The 25,160-nt window shown below is 34.0% G+C and overlaps 1 protein-coding gene across 1 annotated transcript in view; it reads left to right on the top strand.

Annotated features, from left to right (window-relative positions):
• Window positions 1-25,160, top strand: part of MORC1 (MORC family CW-type zinc finger 1) — a 179,785-nt gene that overhangs the window by 147,782 nt on the left and 6,843 nt on the right. Inside the window, exons 22-26 of the mRNA XM_031961278.1 lie at window positions 15-81; window positions 6,806-6,890; window positions 13,788-13,931; window positions 19,595-19,682; window positions 20,195-20,248. Of these exons, the coding sequence (XP_031817138.1) occupies window positions 15-81; window positions 6,806-6,890; window positions 13,788-13,931; window positions 19,595-19,682; window positions 20,195-20,248 (438 nt within the window). The remainder of the gene's footprint in view (window positions 1-14; window positions 82-6,805; window positions 6,891-13,787; window positions 13,932-19,594; window positions 19,683-20,194; window positions 20,249-25,160) is intronic.

The following is a 25,160-nucleotide window of genomic DNA, read 5'->3' as shown; positions in this document are numbered from 1 at the left end:
TTCCAATTTTTTAGTTTACAGATGAAAACGATGCTGTCATGACCCTGAAACATGAAAAGGAGGAGACTTTGAAGAACAAAGGTAAAAAAGAGAACTTGTGGACAAAAATATGGCCAATAGAACATTGAATACTTAGAGCTTTGTGATTTCATCATGAGATAAAGAAACAGGAGCCTCATTCTTATGTTAATCTCTTGGATTTTTAATATGAAATTCATGGCTCTACCAATAAGAGTGGGTTAAAGGCTACATGTTCAACACTATTTGTAGATGGATAATGATGCTGCCTTATATCTTGAAAGTTGTGATTCAAATTGCCAGAAAGGGTCCCATAGGCTTAAAATGACCAGGCTACTTGAACTCTCCCCGTTTTTTTTTTATCTTTGATTTAGTGTATTGCTTCCAAGTGCATATATTTAACATGGAAGAATGAAGTTAACTCCAGCAGTTCTAAATATCTTGAGGTCAGGAGTGATTTTTCATTTAGTATTTTTGTAGTCAGTGTTAACACAGCATTTTACATGACCTGTGATTTTATTGATTTGGTTTAGTTAACTGTTGATAAAAAAAAATTCCTTGATAGCTTTATAGTCTTAGTGTACTGGAGTGCTGAGAAGCCAAATCACTTACCCAGGGCCTCATAGCCAACATATGCCAAAATGATGGACCTGTAACTAGACTTAGGGAATCTGGAATTTTGTCCAAGGACAGTTTTCTTCCTACTCTGTCCTGCTGTCTTAACATTTCATATAGTAGTCACTTAACAAATACTTGTTGATTGGGATTGGATTCACCCTAGAATGGATTAATTGATTTTGAGGTGTAAGGGACTTGAGTGATCATTTAGTTCAATTCCCTTCATGCATTTTTTTTTGCTTTTTAAAAATTAAACTTAATTTTTAAAAATTACAAACATTTCACTCCCACTTCCCTCCTTCCTAAACTGTCTAAGAGGGGGGGAAGCCTTTTGTACAAAAAAAATCACATTGGTCATGTCTTATTCTATATATTAAGCACATCACCTCTGTCAGAAGATGGGTAGCATCTGCCCTCTGGAATCCTGGTTGTTCCTTGCCTTGATTAGAGATTAAGTCTTTCACAGTTGTCCATTTTTACAATTCACTCCCTTCATTTGTCCAAAGGTTGGATGAAGACCAAAGAAAGTTAAATGTCCCCTGATCATATAGGTTGTAAGTTTGTGAGCCAGGATTTGAACTCTCATCTTTTTTAATAGAGGCCTAGCATTTTGTCCACCATGTTACCTCTGCCTAATTGCTTATTGTATTTAATCAATGATTGTATTTATTACAGTTGTTCTATTCAATTAATTCATTAGCATGATTTATTTTAGAAAAAAAGGAGGTCATAGCTAATAGAGAGAAGATGGATTAAATAATAATAATCCTATAATAAATATATTTAACACCTACTATGTGCCAGATACTGTATCAAGTAGCTTACAATCTAATGGGGGAACCTGAAGATCAGAGGAGTGAAATGACCTAAGCAACAGCTCACACTGAATAGAATTAGGGTATGGCCTAAAACCCACATCTGCCAACTTTATTTGCAGTACTTTTAAATAAAATATTTAGAAGCAGGGTTCTGAGAGAATAGTATGTAATACATGTTAAGTTTCAATTGAGGATGCTGGAGGCACTGGAAAGGTCCAAATAAGAGGGCAGCAGCCAGAGATGACTCCATTAAGAAGATACTGGGGACAAAGGGAAAACCATGAAGACCCTGGATACCTGGCAGTTTGGGCCATGGTTGGGTAAGGACATCTAAGACAAATTGCATCATTTGATCTTGGTCCCTGACCCACATCTATTGATAGGAGATTGTAATGCTTGCTTATGGCTAAAAGTTAATTTTTGTTGTATTCTCAAATTAGTACAGCAAAAGTGGCTATTAGATGGATCTAAGATGGCAGAGAGAAGCCAGAAAGTTAACCAAACTCTCCCCGGTTTCCTTCAGAAACAATAAATCAGGCCTCTAAAAGAACTCACAAAAAAGACAGAGTAAATTAATTTAGCTTAAGATAAGTTAAAAGGTCTTAAAGGAAGATCTCACTTGGGTAAAAGGGAACAGAGCACAGCATAGGCAGTGTCTGGAAAAGCCAAGGGGAGGCTCTTAGCCACAAGTCAGCACCCAAGATTTAGCAGTCCAGTGATACAGCTAGGAGGCCCATAGGCTCAACACAGAAGGGAAACTACCAGCTCCAGAATACAGGTGCAACTAGATGGGACCACTCCAGTACAATGGGTAAGCTCTCAGCTCCAGGAATCCTGGCACAGAAAGCCAGAGACTGGATCCTTGGCCCACAGTGCAAGAAACTTGAGATGGTGGCCCTTGTATCTCAGGAGCAGACTTCAACTTTTAAAAATGAGAAAAAAAACAAAGAGCCCAGACTATAAAAAGCTACTGTGGTGACAGGAAAGATTCAGATACAAACTTAGAAAAGGACAAAAATGTCAAAATGTCAACATGTGAAGCCTCAAAGAGGAATATGAATTGTTCTTGAGCCCAAAAAGCTTTTCTTTTTTAAAAAGTTTGAAACTGATTTTGAATAATCAAATAAGCGAGGTAGAAGAAAAATTTGGAAAAGGAATGAGTTATGCAAGAGAATTTTAAAAGAAGAATCAACACCTTGGAAAAGAAAGCAAAAAACTTAACTGTAAGAAAACAAATCCTGGGGCAGCTAGGTGGTGCAGCGGATAGAGCACCAGCCCTGAAGTCAGAAAGACTCGAGTTCAAATCTGGTCTCAGACACTTAACACTTCCTAGCTGTGTGATCCTGGGCAAGTCACTTAACCCCAATTGCCTCAGCAAAAAAGAAAAGAAAAGAAAGAAAACAAATCTTTAAAAAATAGAATTGGTCAAATGGAAAAGGAGGTACAAAAAATAGCTGAAGGAAAATAATTTCATAAAAATTAGAATTAGGGGGAGAGAAGCTAATTACTCTCTGAGAAATTAAGAATCAGTCAAACAAAATCAAAAGAATGAAAACGTAGGGGGAAATAGGATGGAGGGAAATCCACAGTTAGAAATCATAACTGAATGTGAATAGGATGAACTTTCTCATAAAATGAAAGTAGATAACAAAGTGAACTAAAAATCAAAATCCTAGAATATATTGTTTTTAAGAAACACATTTTAAGTAGAGAGGCATAAAGATAAAAGACTAGAGCAGAATATCTCATGCTTCATCTGGGGAAAAAAAAGCAAAGGTAGCAATTCTGATCACAGACAAAGCAAAATTAAAAAAATAGATTTATTTTAAAAAGACAAGGAAGAAATCTGCATCTTGCTAAAAATACTATAGACAATAAAGTAATAGCAGTACTAAATATATATGCACTAAGTAGTATAGCGTCTGGATCCTTAAAAGAGAAATTAAGTGAGTTACAGGCAGAAATAAATTGCTATAGTAATGAGGGATCTCAACCTCGTCCTCTCATAATTAGATATATCTAACTAACCTCAAAATAAATAAGAAAATTAAGGAGGTGAATAGAATTTTAGAAAAATTAGTTATGATAGGCCTTTGGAGAAATTTGGATGAGGATATAAAGGAATACACCAATTTTCTCAGTGGTACAGGGACCCACACAAAAATAAATCTGACAATCTAAGTACAATAGATGAATACCTACAAAAATATACATTGCCCAAATTAATAGAAGAGAAAATAAAATGCTTGATCTATTTTAGAAAAAGAAAGTGAACAATCCAACAGTGAACCCCCTAAAAAAAATTTCCAGAACTAGATTGATTTAAAAGTGAATTCTATCAAACATTTAATGAACAATTAATCCCACTGTATAAACTATTTGGAAAAAATAGGTGGAATCCTACCAAATACTTTTTATGACACAGTTGATGCCTAAATCTGGAAGAGCCAAAAGAGAGAAAATTATAAATCAATTTCCCAAGTGAGTATTGATGAAAATAAAATCTTAGCAAAGAGATTGCAGCAATTTATCACCAGTGCAATACTCCATGATCAGGTGGGATTTATAGCAGGAATGTAGGGCTGGTTTAATATCCAATACTTGTTAGCAAGATGTAGATTCCTTCTTTGTCTTTTTAAACATCTATTTTTTATTTTGCTTTGTCTAAGATTAGAATTGCTCTCCCCTACTTTTTTTCCCATCTAAAGCATGAGATATCAGCATGATTGACTATAACAATAACAAAATGAACAGAAATTATGTGATTATCTCAATAGATGCATAAAAAAGCTTTTGACAAAATACTATTCCTATTAAAAACACTAGAGAGCATAAGAAACTGGAGCTTTTATTAAGCTTGATTGATAAGTAGAATAAGAAAGTCTAAAAAAAATCACCAAGCATTATCTGTAATAGAGATAAGTTGGAAGCTTTCCCAATAAGATCAAAGATGAAAGAAACATGGCAGTTATCAACGCTATTATTTCAAGATTGTACTAGCAATGTTAGCTTTAGCAAAAAGAAATTGGAATAGACAACAAGGGAAATGATATGATGGTATTCTTACAGAGCCATCGAGAAATTAAAAAAAAAAAAAAAAACTATGTGAAACAACAACTGTAGCAAAATTTCAGGATATAAAATAAACCCACAAAAATCATCAGCACTTCTATATTACCAACAAAGCTTAGTAGCAGTAAATAGAAAGAGAAACTCCTTTTAAAATAACTGTAGACAATATAAAATATTTGGAAGAGTCTATTTGCCAGGACAAACCCAGGAACTATATGAACACAATTATAAAACACTTTTCACATAAATAAAGTCAGCTCTAAGCAACTAGAAAAATATCAATTGCTCATATGTAAGCTGAGCTAATATAATAAAAATGATAATTCTTCCTAAATTAATTTACTTATTCATTCATACTATCAGAAATTATTTTTTAGAGCTAGAAAAATAATAACAAAATTCATCGGGAAAAACAAAAGATCAAGTATATCAAGGGAAATATTGGGGGAAAATGAAAAGAAAGATAATTTGGTCTTACCAGATCTAAAACTATTTTAAAGCACCAATCATAAAAAATGTTTGGTATTGGCTAAGAAATTCAATGGTAGATTAGTGGAATAGATTAAATACACAAAACATTATAGTCAATAATTGTATTAATCTTCTGTTTGATAAACCCAAAGACTTTAGTGTCTAGAATAAGAACTCACTATCTCACAAAAGCTTCTAAGAAAACTAAAAATAGTGTGATGGAAACTAGGCATATACAAACATCTCATCTCATATATACCAAGATAAGGTCAAAAATGGGTATATGATCTAGATGTAACATGTGATCATGTAAGCAAATTAGAAGAGCAAGGAAGTTTACCTGTCAGATCTATAGAAAAGGAAAGAATTTATGACCTAACAATAGAGAACATTATGAAATGGAAAGTGAATAATTTTGGTTACATTAAAAAGGTTTTGCAGAAGCAAAATCAATGCAACCAAGTTTGAAGGAAAGCAGAAAGTGGAGAAACAATTTTTATATCGTTTCTAATAAGGACCCCCTCAAATTCATAGAGAACAGAATCAAATTTATAAGAATACAGATCATTCCCCAGTTGATAAATGGTCAAAGGCTATGAACAGGAAATTTTCAGATGAAGAAAATAAAGCTATCTATAGTCATATGAAAAATGTTCTAAATCACTATTAATTAGAGAAATGAAAATGAAAACAATTCTTTGGTACTATCTCACACATCAAATTGGTTAACATGACAGAAAAGGAAAATAATAAATGTGGAAGAAGTCGGAAAAATTGGAGCACTAATGTATTGTTGGAGAAGTTGTGAACTGATCTAGCCATTCAATTGAGAGCAATTTGGAATGATGCCCAAATGACAATCAAACTGTGCATACTCCTTGATCCAGCAATACCACTGTTAGGTCTGTGTTCCACAGATAATATAAAAAGGGAAAAGGACCTACATGTACAAAAATGTTTTTAGCAGCTCTTTATGTGTTGGCAAGAAATTGGAAATTGAGGAAATGCCCATCAATTGGAGAACTATGGAGAATGTAATGGAGAAATGAAAAGCAAGAACCTGGAAAGATTTACATGAACTGATACTGAGAGAAGTAAGAAGAATCTGGGGAGCATGGTAACATAACACTGCATGATGATCAACTATGATAGAATTACCTCTTCTCAGCAATTCAGTGATCCAAGACAACTCCAAGGGACTCGTGATGAAAATGCTGATCCTCCAGAGAAAGAAGCTGGGGAGTGTGAATGTAAATTGAAGCATACTTATTATACTTTTTTTGTTGTTTTTCCTTTTTCTTGGCTTTTCCCTTTATTTCTCTTTCTTCTTTCACAACATGATTAATGTGGAAATATGTTTAAATGCTTGCCATTTTGAGGAAGGAGGTTCAGAAGGAGGTGGAGAAAAATTGGAATTAAAAATTTTATTAAAAATGTTGAAAACTGTCTACATATAATCAGGAACAATTTTAAAAAATCAATAATATAAAAGGGGACAGAGGGTGAGGAGAGGCTTGTTGGGAGACTGGGAATGAGGCATCTGACTCATTCCTGAGTAGTTAACATATGTATCATGAATAGCATGTAATGAAAACCAATTACATCCAGTCTCTCTTAGATCATCATCAAACACTTTGCAGAAAGATGGTTTTTAATTACCCTAAGAATACCGTGGTACTGTTTTACATATTGATGTTTTAATATAAAGACAAATTGTTTATAGATAGGTTCTTATTTTATGTTTTTATTGACATGTCTTTTGGGTTACTGTCTCATTATCAAAATGTGATTGCTTTCCTTTTTACAAGGTTTAGTCTCAGTGGATGATAAACCGAAACTGCGTGCTAATACTCCAGAAACAAAACGGAACTCTTCACCACTTAACTTGGAAAGGTGAGAATACGGCAATTACAGAGAATCAAAGTAATTTTAATTATACTGTTGAAATGCAATTATCAGTGTTGAAGTGTAAGAAGAGCCAAATTATGGTAACAAACAAGAGATGATAAGTGGGGACCAAATTATGTGGAGGAAAGAAACACTGTGAAGATAAATCTCATAGATCTAAATCTAGATCATATCTCAGGCCAACCCTCTCTCCTCTTACAGATGAGGAAACTTTGGCCACAGAGATTAAATGACAGACTCATCATCACTAGACTAGTGAGAATCAGAAATGAGGTATAAATATTTGATTTCATAGTTAATGTTCTTAACATTATAAGGTATTTTCTTCTTAATCAGGGGTTCTTAACTTGGGGCTTAAAGATTTCAGGGAGTCTATAAATCTGGATGGGAAAAAATAACATCTCTACTTAAGTATAATTGCTTTTTTTGGGGGGGAGGGTAATAACTATGTGCTTTATTATGTGCATTTAAAAACCTTATTCTGATGAGGGGTGGAGTGTCCATAATCTTCACCAGCCTTCCAACAGGGTCTACAACACAAAAAAGTTGAGAACTCCTATTCTCAATCCTTTTTTTCATTTCGTATTTCCCTCAGGGGATTGGAATCCAGAATATTCTCCATTCTTCATATTCTTCATTACTTATATGGTACGCATATTATATGTGGTTCTCACAAGGAGTAACTAATTCAAATTATTGTAAAGTTGTCACAGAATAGAAAATGGGACCTGTCTGAGGTATGCTTATAAAGGAATGAAACTGATTTTCAGGCATGGCTTTTGGAATCAGTCTCATTACTTTGCCATCACATCTCATCTATGTAATTGTAGCCAGCTTCTTAAGATACCAGCATTTTTCTGACTTGAAACACATGAAACTTTTAAAATTTTTTTTAAAAAATCTTAAATTTTCAGATCTTAGAAGGCACATGACTAACAGAGTCAAATTGAATCTTTGATTTTTTTTTTTCCCCAGAAAAATGCCAAGTATATTATCCAGGGTAAAAAAAAAAATGTCCGGAAGGGGAAAAAATGAGTATGCATACTAAGAAATAAAAGATCTTGTATTTGACAGAGGGGAGGCAAATTTAGTCCAGCTAAATAGAAAATGATCACTGCACGAGCAGAGCTGCCTTTTTCTCCCTCTTGTATGCTTGCTTTGTGGTCCTGTGAGAAGTATTTAGCCCTCACCTTCACAAAGTGAAGTTCAAGGCATTTCTCAGTTTGCTCAACCATAAAATAAGGGGGCCATTCTTAGTATTCTTTCCAACTCTTAAGTAGCCCTATCACTTTCTAATATGAGCAATCTTGACATTTCACCCCCTATCCTGCTTCCACCCCCACCTATTGGTTATGTTTACATTGAAGAAATGAAATCAAGTCTGCAAAGATCTTTCAGATGCTTGGAAGAATTGTCAGGTACCATTAATTAAGCACTTACTTACTTTGTGCCAGGCACGGTGTCGTGTGCTGAGCTTACAAAAAAATGGCAGAAACTCGGTCCTTGATCTCAGGCAACTCATAATTAAAGGGTGAGACAATATGTAAGTGTACTTGTATACATATGTACATAAATTTGAGTGTATATATAAACATATATATTTTATACATAAATTTGTATATATACACACATGTACACACTTACATTTATATATATTGTATATATAATATACATGCATTTGTATTAGACTTACATATGTATGTGTGAGTGTATGTATATACATACATACATACATATATATATGTATATGAAAACCAGGATTTCTTAACCTGTGAATATTAAAAAATTGATAATTATATTTCAGTATAATATTTTGGCAATTCTATATATTTGTTATGCATTTAAAAACGTGATTCTGAGAAAGGATTCATACTTTACCAGCCTGCCAAAAGGTTCATGACACAAAAAGAGTTAAAAATAAAAATCCCTTTCATGATTGGAAGGTTAACTTAGTGGGAAGGCATGGGAATAGAAGTAGAGAGAGTATATGGGAAGACATTAGAGAAAGGTATCCTACAGAATGTGGAAAATAATTCAACTGTGGTACATCATTTTAATTGATTATATATAATCAAGATATTTTTTAAGTTTTGCTATTTTTAATATCTTGTGTTAAAAGACAAAGGGTTTTTTCCTATCTTTTAATTTCAAATTCTGCCCCTTCTCCCACCCAGTTCTCTGTCCATTGAGGGCACAAAAAAGAACAAGAAATACAAAAATGAGGAAGAGGCAAAGGGTTTAAGAGAGGCATCTTTATATAAAGGATAGAGGGCCAGCCCAGATTTTGTTGCAATCCTTCCTCTCGAATTTACTGATTATATGACTTTGGGCAATAAATTTAACCCCTTATTTTTCTCAGTATTTTTGCAAAACTAAATAACATAGTAGATATCGATCTTTATAACCTGTCCCCCTTACCTTTCTAGTCTGTTTACATCTTATACAGCCCCTTCTCCCTGCTGTGAAATCCAGTGCCAGTAGTTCCTGGCTATTCCTCCCACAAAACTCTCTCCAGATTCTAGGAACTTTCTCTGACTATTCCTCATATCTAGATGCTCCCCTCCTCAACTCTGCCTCTGTCTTCTTGTTTTTTTTCAAAGGCCAGCTAAAAAATCCCACCTTATATAGGAAGAATTTCCCAACTCCCCTTAATTCTAGTGCCTTCTTTGGTTAATTATCTACAGTTTATCTTGCACATGGCTTGTTTGTATATAATTGTTTGCATGTTGTATCCTCCATTAGATTGTGAGCTTCTTGAAGGCAGGGACTGCATTGTCTTTTGTATCCTTTTATATCCCAGCACTTAATACACTGCCTGGCAAAAAGTAGTTGCTTTAATAGGTGTTTATTGATTGACTGACATTGACTAAGAGAAGATTTCCTCACCACTGGATTTACTCTACCAGTCAAATCCCAAGTTTAGTCCTTCTCTCCATCTAAAAAAAAAGTGGCAAGAGACAAAAGCTTTTATTCGACTGCACCTGCACAGTGGAGATGTGCATGCTGGGAATGCATGAAATAAACATAATTGTGTTTATGTAAATTCATGTGAATATCTTGGATACTTACACTTGAATATATTGTAATAACACTGGTAGGAAAGAGCTTTTGCTGCAGATGTAAGATGCTTTTTTTAAAGCCATCTTGTTGGTAAGCCTTGTCCTGGACAAAGCTTCTGGGAACCTAAAACTATTCATAAAATTTTTAGCAATTTTTAAAATTCTCCAGGAAAAATGACTTACATAACAAATATAGCAGCTGTGGGGTATAGATTTCTTTTGTTTTTGAGAGATTGCTCATCTAAAATGATACCTTCAAGATTTAATGAGACTTTGTTTAAAAAAAATAATAATTCATCCCTGATCCAGAAATTCAGTCCTTATGTGACCAAGGGAACACAGAAGCTGGTAGCAAAAGGACCCCAAATCCATGTACTTCTGTGCAAAACATTTTAATAAGTAACTTAGACACTACTCACATCACTAAAAAAGCAAAACATCTTTCTAAATAAAGTTTCTGATATAAAAGAGGATAATTAATGAGCATTCAGACACATTGTTCAGTGTTCTTAACAGACAATTAAGCATTAGAATATATAGTGTTCTTAATCTACACAGCTTCAACTGAATTCAGACAGGGTAATTAATGCCAATGAGTTATGTTGATGAAAGAACTTTTCATTTGATATTAAGTCTCCAATTTCAAGAATAAACTGAAAGTATAAACTACACTATAGCTGTTCACATGGATATTAACATGATGTATAGATTTGTCATTAATGAACTCATGATGCTATAAGGAGACCACTTTATTATATATACATACATATATATGTGTAAGTACCACCATTGTTTAGGAAGTGTGCCAGGCTAAAATATCAAAATAGATATACTTTGTCAACGAGTAACAAAATTGCAAATTCTTCTGGTAATATTTTTAGACTGCTCTGTGACTTTGGGCATTACCTCTCTTTGGCCCTCAGTTAAGTCAGATACATGGCACAGTGGATAAAGTACTATACTTGTATTTAATTATGAGTTCAAATCCAGCTTCAGACACTTTATATTTGTATGATACTGGGCATATCACTTAAGTTTTCTTGCCTTAGTTTCTCATCTATAAAAAATGAGCTAAAAAAAAGTAAATGGCAAATCATTCCATGATCTTTGCCAAAAACACCCATCAAAATAGAGCTAAAAAGAATTGGATATGACTGAAACATCAGAACAAAAATGCTTTCCTTTCCTTATCTGTAAAATGAGGAACTCAATGGCCTCTAAGGGCCTTGCAGGTCTAAGCCTATGATTCAGTGATTCTGTGTAATCAGAGCATTGGATAGCCCATGTGTTCCACTGGTCTGGTACTCATACTTTGTCGACACATTTACAGGAAAGTTTCTAGGATGTTGGGAGGCCCTTCTGTGAAAAACATATTGGAGGTCATGGGCAAGAGTTGCACAAAATGAGAAAGGCATAATTGATCTGCCCTCTGTATAGTTGGAAGATATGACAAAACCAATGATCAGAGCTGAGCAAACAGTATATGGTTGTTGATTGATTGTTTAGATAAGGGTTGGCACATTGCTGCTTAAGGACCAAATCTAGCCACTTATTTTTATACTGACCATAAGTTAAGAATAACTTAAATTTTAAAATAGAATACAATTTTATTTGAAAAGAAAAAATAAATATTGTTAGCTCTCAATCCATATAAAAGCAGACCGCTGAATTTGGCCTATGTTTTGCTGACCTCTGGCTTAACTCAATCTACAAATATATCTAAGTAGAAAAATCAGCTTTTTACAATAAGAAGTGCATCATTTTTAGGAAATGATACTATATTGAAGTAGTCTAGGTAATTCTCCAACAATCTAAAAAAATTATACTTAATGTTCAAATGTGTTTATTGTTTATGTTATAGATGTGTTCTTTATGTGTATAAACTTTCTTACAAACACATCCTCATACTTGACTCTAAGTGGGTCTATGATTAACAGTTTGCTTACTAATAACTTATTTAAAAGTTGGTAGACCTTTTCATGCAGATTTCATTGAGCCCTGGAACTACATATGAAAAAATCTAAATAAAAAATCTAGGGTACATATGCATGCGTGTATGCACGTGTGTGTGTGTGTGTGTGTGTGTGTGTGTGTGTGTACACACACACGTGTGTCTGTAGGGCCTAGATCTTTGAGTTTATTGGTATAAGAATCCCCCATGCCTAGATGTAGAAACTCCCTCAATCTTACAGGTAAGTACCTTCCCTACATTTTATCATCTTAGAGAGTTTTCTCAAGCACTAAAAAGTCTGTGACTTGCTCAAGATCACACAGTCAATTTGTCTTAGAGATGGGACTTTAACACAAGGTCTCTAGACTCTAAAGATGTTTTTCTATCCACTATTCTATACTGCTCCATCTACTTTTTGTTGGAGACCAATAAGTTGGCAATGAACCTAAAATTAAATGAGGGAAGGGGAAAAGCATTTTTATGTTTATTGTGTGCCAGACAATGCCATAAGTTCATTACAAATATGATCTCATTTGATCCACACAAAACTCTTGCTGGGTGGATTATTTTTATTCTCATTTTACAGTTAAGAAAACTGAAGCAAACAAGCTTGCTAGGATCACACAACTAGAAAATACCTAAGACAGAATTTAAATCCAAGAACTAGAGGAAAGAAAAGCCATGGGTTACTATTGATAAATAATATAGCTATTTTAATGATCTCAAGCATTTTTATGAAACAAAAGTTCTTATTTTTAAACATAGCTTTATGTTTGCTCTGCTGATGCATGGCTATGATTCATAGTATACTTCAGAATACTTAGAATGGCTGAAGTTGAAGATCACCCAAAGGGCAATGGAAAGGCACGTGGTCAGTGCACAGTAGACTGCCACATGTTGCCAAGAAGGAATCACACAGGAAATCATGTGTGAAGTATATCCTCAAAGAAATGTCACTGGGAATAATAAAGATGGTCTGATTATATATTAAGAGTGAAGATTGAGTCTTCAATCAATATCCTCCATTGATATTCACATGCTCAGAAAAGCACAGTAAATGGGACCTCCCATTACCAAATTTGTAGGAGGACATAGATGATAACTGCACCAGATGAGCAGGTAGTTTGCTCTGCATTGTAGGGAAGAAACAATCCCATTAGTTATCCCTTGGAATATTGGAACATTTTCTAACAAAATAACAGCCTGTGAAGGCTTGACTCAAAATGAGCTAAATTTTAGAATCCTGTCTCCATTCCCTGGCTCTCCTGGTTTCTGCATATAGATAATATCCTCTTGCAGACTGATGTGCCCTAAGCAGAGCAGCCCCAACATGTCTGAACTGGGGAAATGTTTTAGTTGAAAAGCTTTCTTTGCAGTAAGAAGCAGAGGCATACTGTTAACAAAGGCAATTTTTCACACATTCTGCACAAATTTTGTCAGGAAAAAATTGAAAGCAAGATTTGCCAGGGATTTTTGGAATTTAACCTAATCTAAAACCAATTAGCATAACCACCCAAAAAGAGGTTTTCATTATTACACTTCTTTGATTTCTTTCCTTCTAATAATTTTTGAGAGTTCATGAAGCATAGTTGGCCTCAAAGCTGTAAAGCCCTGGATTTAAGTTATCCTTCTGACAGCAAACTGGCTGTGTGACCTTAGGAAAATCACTTAACCCCTCACTGCTCTGGACTAATCTTTCCAGAGAATATACTGACCTGCATTAGTAGAGGGAATTCTGTACTGGTGAAATCACAGTTCAAGTCTTCACCTCACCTTGCTTTTTTAAGGTAGAATTTCACCAAAGAAACCTCATATGTGTCCCTGAACTGACCCTGCATTTGAAATAATAAATTATGTTTTGTTTTTGTTCAGTCTATCAGCAGATGATTTAAGTCCACGCCCAGGCCAGAAAGAACGGTTTGTGAAGCATGAGTGTGATGTTGCTGTTCCTTTTTTAAAGCCTTCTCAAAGCACCTGTGCCAAGAAAACAATAGAAAAACTGATGGCTCAGTTAAGGTAAAGGCATCTCTTATTAGCACACATTCCAATTTTTCACATTAAGAATTTATAAGAGTTTCTATTCCTTGATTTTTCTTTCCACTAAATTCTGTCACTGGTCAGATTATCCTATTAAAGTACTTAGTAGCATGTGCTACATTACATAAATCAGATCTTGCCTTGAATAAGATAATAACCCCTAAAAGATCACAACTAGCAGCCTATCAATTAGAAGAATAAATTAGGAATTAATTCTATTCTGTGAGTTGTTGTGGGTTTGGTCTGGTTCTTTTTCTTTTTAATTACATATTATTTATTTTTAACATTCTTTTAGTTTTAAATTTTGAATTCCAGATTCCCCTTCATTCTTCCTCTACCCCTTAAGAGGGCAAACAATATGGATTATTTATATTAATCAAGATATTGTATTAATCAGGTCTTTCATAGTTGATCATTACAACATTGATATTACTGTGCACAATGATCTCACTTTGTATCAATTCATATAGATCTTCTCATGTTTTTTTTTTTTCTGAAACTAATCTCATCATTCTTATATTCATTAATACTCCATCACCACTATATGCCACAACTTGTTCAGTCCTTCCCCAATTGATGAGCATTCCCTCAATTTAAATTCTTTGGCACCATAAAAGTCATTGCAAATATTTTTAAAAGTCCTTTCCCTTTTTCTTTGAACTCTTTGGGGTGCAGACCTAGCAGTGGCATAACTGGACCAAAAGTTATGCATAATTTTTAGCCTTTGGGGTATAATTCAGGTTTTCCACAACAATTAGATGAGTTCACTACTCCACCAAAAGTTCATTAATACCAATCTTTCTTCATCCCCTCCAGTAACTGTCATTTCTGGTATATATGAGGTGATGCCTCAGAGTTGTTTTAATTTACATTTTTTTAATCTGTAATGATTTAGAGAATTTTTTTATGTGACTGTGGATAGCTTTGATATCTTCTACAAACTACTTGTATATATCTCTCGACCATTTATCATTGGTGAATGGCTCTTATTTTTATAAATTTGATTTAGTTCCTTATATGTTTGAGAAATGAGGCCTTGATCAGAGACATTTGATATAAAAAAAATTTTGATATCACTTCATTGTCTTTGGTACCTTTTAGCAAAATGGAGTTTCCCTGATTAACTCTTTCAATTTGGTATATTTTTGCTTTTGCTTTCTTTGATTGCTACCTCTGCTTTTTTTTACTTCAGTTGAAGCACAATAGATTTTGCTCCAGCCTTTATTTTAACTCTGTATATCTTTATTTCAAGTGTGTCTATTGGACACAGCATATTTTGGGGTCTTAGTTTCTAATCCATTCTGCTGTATGCTGCATTTTATGGGTTGGCTCATCCAGTTCACATTCACAATTATGGTTACTGTGCATTTCCCTCCATTCTGTTTTCTTCTATTTCTTCTTCTCTTTTTATCCTGTTTCTCTTCAAAAGTCTAGTTTTCTTCTGCCCTCTGTCACAAATTAAAGAGAATATTTAGGGGCCCCATACTGCCATAGACTCACTGTACTGCCCTTCATGTATCTCTTGCCTGAATTCTGCCCATCTTGACACTTTATAAGGAAAAACAGGTATGTCAGTTTGAATTCACAATAGTGAAAGCCTAGGTTTTTTTCAGCTTTTATTTGCTGACTTTTAGCCACAACTGTTCTATTTCCTCTACTATAGCCTAACTGTACTGAATTTCCTTATCTGCTTTGGCAAAACAATTTAAAGAGCAGGTAAATAGGATGGTGCCATTCTCAAAGAATTCTTTCATTCTTTACTCTTACACCCCAACCCCTATCACTGTACCTGTCATATACTGGGAATTTAATAAAAGTGTGTGGATTAATTGATCATGGTTTGAAAGTCAAATCAGTCAATAAATATTTACTAATGACAAATATTAAGCTCCAAAATATAAGAAAGGCAAAAGCCAGTCTCTGTTTTCAAAGAGCTCACACATACACAGAAACTATAGATGGGATAAATTGTAAATAAACAACAAAGGGAAGGCTTTGATATTAAATAAGCATTGAGGTTGGAAAGGCTTCCTGCAGAAGGAAGAAATTTTAATTGAGACTTGAAAGAAGCCAGGAGGCAAAGAAAGAGGGAGAACATTCCAGACATGGGAGACAACCAGAGAAAATGCCTGAAGATGAAGCGTCTTGTCAAGAAACAGCAAGAAACCCAGTGTTGCTGGGTCACAGAATAGGTGAGGATTGGTAGGGAGGGTGGAGAGAAGAGGAGGAGAGAATGACATATAAAGAGAATTGGAACAGTGAGGGAGAGGGCAGATTATGAAGGCTTTGAATTCCAAACAGAAGAATTTATATTTGTTTCCAGAGATGGTAGAGACTGGAATTTACTGAGTAGAAAGGTGACGTGGTCAGACCCACAACTTAAGGAAAATTACTTAGCTGACTGGAAAATAGACCAGAGAATGGAGAATGGAGAAAGATGAGACAGGGAGAATAAACATCTGCCTATTTCAGTACTCCAAACTTGAGGTGATGAGGATCAATACTAGGGTAGTAGTAGTACTTCTTGGGGGGAGGAAAGAAAGTGCTTTATTTAAATCATTATTTAAAAAGGCAAATAACTACAACATGAAAGCTTTTGTTTTGTTTTTCTTTGTTTTTATCTCAATTTTTCAAATATGTATAAAGATAGTTTTCAAAATTCATTTTTGTAAGATTTTGTTTTCCAAAATTTTCTCCCTCCCTCTCTCAACTCTCCCCTCCCCAAATAGCAAGCAGTCTTTTATAGGTTATACATGTACAATTCTTTTAAATGTTTTTCCATTTTTGTCATGTTGTTCAAGAAAATTCAGAACAAAAGGGAAAATACCATGAGAAAGAAAAAGCAAAAAAAAAAAAAAAATGCTTCAGTGGTAGTAATAGTATTTGAGGAGAGATGGGAGTAAATTTGACAATAGACTGGATATGGGGGAGACAGAGTGAGGATAAATCCCAAATTGTCAGCCTAAAGACAGGACAGAATTAGAGCAATGGTAGCTCCCAAGGTTATAATAAGAAAATTGGGAAGGTGGTAGAAGGTTTAGCTGAATCTTCTTATTTAGTGGATTGAGTCTATTTTTGTAATTAGATGGCAAAGAATTTTGGAATCAAAAGAAAAACACTTTCCTTAATAAATTTGTAGGGTTTTTTTTTTATTTTGTTTTGTTTTGTTTTTGTTGTTGTTTTTTAGCACTTACAATCATCCATCAGTGAGCAAATGAAAATTTCACATTGATAGGAAATGTAAATGCACCAATACTTCCCTCCTCCAATTTGTATCCTTAATGCAAGTTGCTTTGTAAGGAATACCTTGAGGAGAATATTGTAGAGAACATAAATTATTTGTTGTAAGGTTTTACAAGTAGTACTCATCTAGAATGAAATGAATTTCTCACTTAAATGACGTTTCTGAATTCCTTTCACAATATATTTTGTTTTTACACATCTGGCCAGAGTAAAATAGCCTCCTCTGCTTATATTTCATGGCTTGGACTTTTTCTCCCTTGTACTGCTTTACATCTATTAAACATACACTTACACCCTTATCCAAATTGTAAGCTCTTGCATACATGAAGACTGTGGCTGTTTCTCTATGTACTAGGCATACAAAATGGCACCACACCTCAGCCAGTTTGTAAATATTTAATATCTTCACAATCAATATTTGTCATTTTGGTCAATTTGTTTTCATGACGATACTGAGCATTAAAAGACCAGAGATTAATAGATCAATTACATGAACTTGTCAAGATATACATTTTTATTGATAGTTTTTGATACTCACATTTCCATCATATCACTAAGCCCTCTCCCAGAAACACTTTATAACAAAGAATATAGAAAAAAAAATTATCAAAGCTAACTAAAATAGCAAGAGAATGGAAGCTCTTTGAGGACATTTTTCCTTTTAATCTGACTGCCAAGCACAGTGTGCACAACATAGACATTTACAAATGTTTGTCATTGCTGATGTGTTCTAGCGCCCTCTTCCCATAAGGACAGGATGTGATCCAGTCACTTATGACCACTTAATATTAATTGAATGAACAAGGAGTTGAATGTATGTGTTGTTCATTGGATTCTAGGTTTTTTTGGCCATATCCAGATGAAGTGTTTACGTTCTTGTATTCTAACTCTTCAGAAACCAACTGTATAAAGGATCAGATTTATATATGAATTTATATATATATATATATATATATATATATACACACACTGTGTGTGTGTGTGTGTGTGTGTGTGTGTGTGTGTGTGTGTGTATCTGAGGTCCCTAATGTAACCTTTCATTTTAAAGACAGTGTGGTACCATTAAAAAAGTTTGATTCAGAGTGAGAACTCCTAGAATGGGATTCTAAGTCTAGTATGAGAGCAGCTAGGTGGCCCAGTAGATAGAGCACTGGATTTGAAATCAGGAAGACTCATTTTCATAATTTCAAATCTCATCTCAGAAACTTATTAACTGTGTGACTCAAGACAAGTTACTTAACCCTGTTTGTCTCAGTTTCCTCCTCTATAAAGTGAGTTGGAGAAGAACCATTCCAGCGTCTTTGCCAAGAAAACCCCAAATGGGGTCATGAGGAATCAGACACAGCTAGTACTTTATTTAAAACAACAAACACTTATTACCTCTATGACTTTAGGCAAATCATCTTCTGGACCTATCTTTCTTCCTTTGTAAACTGAAGGGATTGAACTAGGTGGTATCTTAACCTTTGAGGCTACTCTTTATCTGAGGGAAAGCTGTGTTTCTATAAATATTTTATCTTTAACATAATAACATAACATTATTACGAGTCCCCTGCAAGGCTTTATACAATGTTGGAAACAAAGTACTAAATAAATACTCTGAGTTAAAATGACCTGCATTGCAGACCTGAAGGATGGAAATCAATCAGTAAACATTCATTGAGTGCCTACTATGTGCCGGGCACTGCATCTAGAAAAATGAATACATAGGAAATCTGGAATACTTTCTGGAAAGGAGCAAGAGAGGCTCCAATTTGACATGTCAAATTATCAATAACTTATTGCTCATTGCCCTGAGCAGCTAAACAAAAAACTGCAACTGTGTTGTGACCAGGTAAGTCCTTTTTCATGAAGTCATCTAAATTTTAAAGGAGCGCTGTTTCCGAAAGGGAAAACAAAATAATATACAGTGTTGAATGTTAATTTTTGAAGGAAGGCAAATTTGCATTCCAAGTCTAAGTTTAATAAATTTCACATCATAGGTTACAAAAAGAGAATCCTTTTTTAAAATTACTTTCATGGGAGAGTGTTTTTCTGTGAAATAAAGTTGATAGAGTTCTTATAAGTGGGGACATAGGAGCAATACACTGTCCTTTATCTAGGAGCAATACACTGTCCTTTATCTCTGATTACATAACATTACCTCTGGTTCTTAGTCTTCAAAACAATAAAATGAAAAGTTATATAGGGGACCTCAGAGTTCTCTTCCATATATAAATCTGATCCTTATATACAGCTGGTTTCTGAAGAGCTTTATGGTGAATGGTCAGATGCAACTAAGAGTTGGAGAGTGTTCATTTTCTGTGTTGTTGAGAGGCCCATGTAATTCTGCTGTAGCATCGCCTCTACCAAATGAATGGCAATTCTGCCATATTGATTCTACCTTTCTTTCTTTCTAGAGAGATTCTTCTTTATTTCCATCCTCACTCTAAGGTCTCCAAGGACCTTGACTACAAGTCTCTGGAGGAACTTATGGCATTTTTTGAGGTAACATAATCCTTCGTGTACATAGACCACTAAGGTGATTATTGTGTTGCCCTGTGAAGACAAGACTTTAAAGAATTATCTCTGGTTTGCTTAAGTGATTAGGCCAGTGCTACAAACTATTACTGCATTTTTAGATTTGGAGTTTTTACATTCCAGAGTTTTACATTCATCAGTCTTCCAAGAATGAAGCAAATGTTACCTAGTCAATTTATTCTGGTGATTTATGAGTAAATGTAAGTTTATTCACAAAATGAATGATGTTATGAATAAAATCTTTTCTGGAAGAAAGACTGCCCTCTATCTTTAGCAAAGTCTAGATGATATGGAGCGATAGAAGACATAATCAGTCCCAGTCTGCATAAAATTAGGCTAGAATCTAAAGAACCACAATGCTAATGCTGACCTGCTTTAGGCTGATGATGCTTTTTTGATGCATATACATTATTACTCTATTGTAGACAACTCATTCCCTGAGAACTAATACTCTGTTCTATTATCATTTATGGAAACAGCTGGAGAATTGCCCTGAGAAGTTAAACAAAAAACTGCAAATGTGTTGTGACCAGGTAAGTCCTTTTTCATGGAGTCATCTAAATTCTAAAGGAGTACTGTTTCTGAAAGGGAAAACAAAATAATATACACTGTTGAATGTCAGTTTTGAAGGAAGGCAAATTTGCATTCCAAGTCTAAGATTAATAAATTTCACATCATGGGTTACAAAGAATCTTTTTTTTTTTTTTCAAGTTACTTTCATGATAGAATGTTTTCTTGTGAAATAAAGTTGATGGAATTCTTGAAAATGGCGACACAGAAGCCATACACATGCTAACATTCGGAGTCTTACAAAAAGACTTACTAAATTCTTAAGATATAGAACTGGATATGACCTCCAAATGAGATGCTTCACTTAAAGTTAAAGGGGTCCTCAAACTGCGGCCCATGGGCCAGATGTGGCAGCTGGGGACAATTATCCCCCTCACCCAGGGCTAAGAAGTTTCTTTATTTAAAGGCCCACAAAACAAAATTTTTGTTTTTACTATAGTCCGGCCCTCTAGCAGTCTGAGGGACAGTGAACTGGCCCCCTATTTAAAAAGTTTGAGGACACCTGACTTAATCTATTTCAGACAGATTAGCATTTGGGGGGGGGGGGACAGTTTAAAGCTTTTCTAGCAAGGAAAGTAAACTTAATCCATTCCAGGAGGGAGGTATTATGGTTATTATATTTTTATGCATTGTTCTAAATAGCAATTTGTAGGTACATAGCATTTTACAGAGAAATTTCCTTCTGTGACACTGTCTCCATTTGAAAGGTGGAAAACTGAGACACAATGAACACAGATCTTGTAACTAAAATCCAGTTATCTTTCCACTTTTCCCCCATTGCTTTTCAAAATCTTTCAAATGTTATCTAGCCAGTCTTTGAATTTCAACAGGACAAAGTTTAGTCTCCTTGTTTTGCATTGGATAAAGTATTGAAATAGACTAGAACTTGAGATATCTGCTTCCCTCACTGAATTGTACTACAACACTAAATATTCTTTTTGTTTTGTTTTGTTTTTGATACTTTAACTCAACATATTTGAAAATCAGCTAATAAATCCATGCTGCCCCCACACTATCAAAGGCAGCACTACCCCTACAATATATGCTGCATTTATAATCTTAGCATTGTCCTGGATTCCTCGCTTGCTCCCATTCCACAGAGCTAATGTAACCAAATCTTCACATCCTTTCTCACACACCCAACCCCCTTCTCTAGACTGACTGAGCTATAATTTTGTTCAAACCCTCATCACTTCTCCCCTAGATTATTACAACAATCTCCTAATGGCATCCTTTCCCCAAGTCTTTGACTAATTTTAGTTTACCACACACATTGATAACAAAGTAATTTCCATTAAGTACAAATCTAACCATGTGGCACCCTGTTCCCAACTCAACCAACTGCAGTGATTTTTAATCATTGCCTCTGTGATAAACTAAAAACTCTGTTTGCCTTTAAAGTATATCATAATTTGACCCCAAGCTATCTTTATAGACTCACTATATATTGTTCCACTTCCAAAACTGATACTCAGTCAGATTGATCTTCCCTATGTTCTTCACTCCATTTCTCTTCTCTCTGCCCTTGCATTGGCTCTTCTATACATCTGAAACACACTTCCTTCATATCTCTGCTTCAGAGTCCCTCATTTTCTTTAAGATACAGCTGAAACTTTTCCTCTTCCTCTCAGCTTTTGGTACTCTTTCCCAAAATACTTGTATTTAACTAGTATGTGTGTGTGTATGTGTGCATTTATCAACTTTAGATTTATGTTATACGTGTATTTCTATATGTATGCATAGTTATAGATATAAATGATAAAAAGTTAAATGATTTATTCAAGTTCATTTGGATTTGAAGTTTTAAAATGGCATGTTTCAAAGATCATGAATTAAGCCTAGGGCCTCTGACTTGCACTATCTCATGATGCCTCTATTTTTCCAGCTTCGAGCACTGTGACTTGTATATAATATATTTCAATTAAAAAGCTCTGGAAACAGATCTTGAAATATAGCTACTTCAGTACGTTAGTATCTGTTCACCTTTCTGATGCTCAACACTCCATCTTCAGGCTTAACCTACTTGTCTTCTCCATAAGTAACTCAGGGTCCCCCTTTACAATCTTTAAACCTTCCATATCCTGAAATTGGCTGTTACTGCTTTAGCAGAAGCACAATAGAAACTTCTTATTTGCTTTTAATGTTACTGGTTTCAAAAGATGTTAGTTTTGTAACATCTTGTAAGTTAATTGTAGAAGATGCAGAATAGATGTCTTTTTATGTTCAATTGACTTAACAATATCATTTGAGTTGTTAAGGAGCAAATTCTTCATAGTATTAAAGTTTCTTTATTTTTAGTACTTTGTATCTGCTATTTTAACTACTTGCTTGGCTAATGATCCTCTGGTTGCTTTTGCCCTCTAGTGTTTATATGTGTTAAATTACTTGTTTGTTTACTACTAAGCACAATCCTATCCAAAAATCATTATTAAACCTTCAATGTATATCCAAGGTTCCCTTGATCTTTGTTTCATAAAACATTATCACTTAACTCAGCTAAATTGGTATTATATGGTTCATAAACTATTATTATCTTCAAGAAATTAAAAGAATAATCTACTTCAATTTTAAAAAATAAGAGGAATGAAAGAATAGTACAGGAAACTGAAAAATTAAATCCATTGATTTTTTTAAATCAACCAACATAAGCAATAAATAATAGAATAGATGAAGTTAAGAAAAATTAATTGGACAACCAAAATAAAGGTGAAAGACAAACTCAGGATGATAACCAATGTATAAGTAGAACAAAATAACCCATAGAATAGATAAATCAAGAAGCATAAGTATTTTATCAACTGCAATCCTAGGAAGCACTGAAAAAAAAGTTAAGTACTATATCCAAGAATTGGACAAGAAAGGTCAGTGCTTTGTGTCTAGAGAGGGTATATTAATTAATCTAGAAATATAATTGCTAAACTATACAGTTATAAAGACAAAAATGTTCCTAAATATTAAGAAAAAGTTATATAAAAGGCAGAGCAATATTAGACTTAAATTCTTTTTTTTTAATTATAGCTTTTTATTTACAAGATATATGCATAGGTATTTTTTCTGCATTGACAATTGCAAAACCTTTTGTTCCAACTTTTCCCCTCCGTTCCCCCACCCCTTCCCCCAGATGGCAGGTTGACCAATACATGTTAAATATGTTGAAGTATAAGTTAAATACAATATATGTATACATGCACAAACAGTTATTTTGCTGTACAAAAAGAATCAGACTTTGAAATAGTGTACAATTAGCCTGTGATGGAAATCAAAAATGCAGGCGGACAAAAATAGAGGGATTGGGAATTCTATGTAGTGGTTTACAGTCATCTCCCAGAGTTCTTTCCCTGGGTGTAGCTGGTTCAGTTCATTACTGCTGTATTGGAACTGATTTAGTTCATCTCCTTGTTGAAGAGAGCCACATCCATCAGAATTGATCATCATGTAGTATTGTTGTTGAAGTATATAATGATCTCCTGGTCCTGCTCATTTCACTCAGCATCAGTTCATGTAAGTCTCTCCAGGCCTTTCTGAAATCATCCTGCTAGTCATTTCTTACAGAACAATAATATTCCATAGTATTCATATACCACAATTTATTCAGCCATTCTCCAATTGATGGACATCCACTCAGTTTCCAGTTTCTGGCTACTACAAAGAGGGTAGACTTAAATTCTTAAAAAAATATTAATTATATGTATAAGCATACATATATTGTATCTATTATTAATGGTGAAGATTAAGGAGATTTAGATGTGCTAAGACAAAAAAATTAAACACAAGAGTTTTACATTGTGTTGGGAAAAACATGCAAATGAATATGTTTACAACACAATTATATGCCAAATGAATGTTAGGAAGTTGCATAGAGATATTCTGTACATTTGGGGAGGGATTAGAAAAGATTTTATGTTGAAGGAAATGCTTAAACTACAAATAAAATGGAGTACAACCAGTACCAACATAGAGCTAAAGTACCATGTGTGAGTAATAAAAAGAAGCCCATTTTGGATGAAGGTTGAAGGCCTTTTGGTTGAATAGGATGAAGGAAGGGAGTATTATATAATGAGGCAAGGAAAAAGCTGAGATCAGATTATAAAGGGCTTTAAAAATCAAATAGAAGAAATTAGAGTTACTAGAGGGGGTCCTGAAGGTCTCTGAGTAGGAGAGTGACATGGTTAGATCTGCACTAAAGGAAAATCATTTTGGTAGTTATTTAGAGGATGATTTGGACTAGAATGAAGAATCATCTAAGACAGGGGAACCATTTAGGAAGCCATTGTAGTGCTAAAATATCTCAACAAATTAAAAGCTATTGAACCCAAATGATAAATAAGAACAACATGAATACCTGGCAATTACAAAAGCTAAATCTCCTTTTTTATAATAAAAATGTATTTAAATCTTAGATAATCATCAGAATTAATAGTTTTGTTCTACTATAAAAGAAATACAGCTTGTTTATTTTTTTTTGTAATTGTAATAGAAATAATAGATTAAGATAAGTTTTGCTACTTTCATGCAACATTAGGAGCAGTAATAAAATTATAGAAGGCCAATTGAATATATTACTATTAGTATTTGTGAATGGTTTCAGTTTTCCCATTAAAATAAAAAGTTCCCAAGCAGTCAAGAAATAAAACCCACTGACATCTTTATTAAAGGAAGCATATTTAATCCAAAAAGATGTATTGATTAAAATGAAAATATTAGTCTAAAATGGGTCATGAAATTGTTAGCTCTGAAAAAAAAATCAGAAGTGGCAACAATTGTGTCAATTAAATGAAATTTAGATTACAAAACATCAAAAGGCAAGAAGTTGGATAATGGTGAAAAATATGAATATATACATATATATATGTGTATATATATATATATATATAT

Source organism: Sarcophilus harrisii, chromosome 3, assembly GCF_902635505.1.
Source record: "Sarcophilus harrisii chromosome 3, mSarHar1.11, whole genome shotgun sequence".
In the NCBI taxonomy this organism is placed as follows: Eukaryota; Metazoa; Chordata; class Mammalia; order Dasyuromorphia; family Dasyuridae; genus Sarcophilus; species Sarcophilus harrisii.
The sequence above is the reverse complement of the archived record's forward strand: the minus strand, read 5'-3'. Positions and strand labels throughout refer to the sequence as shown.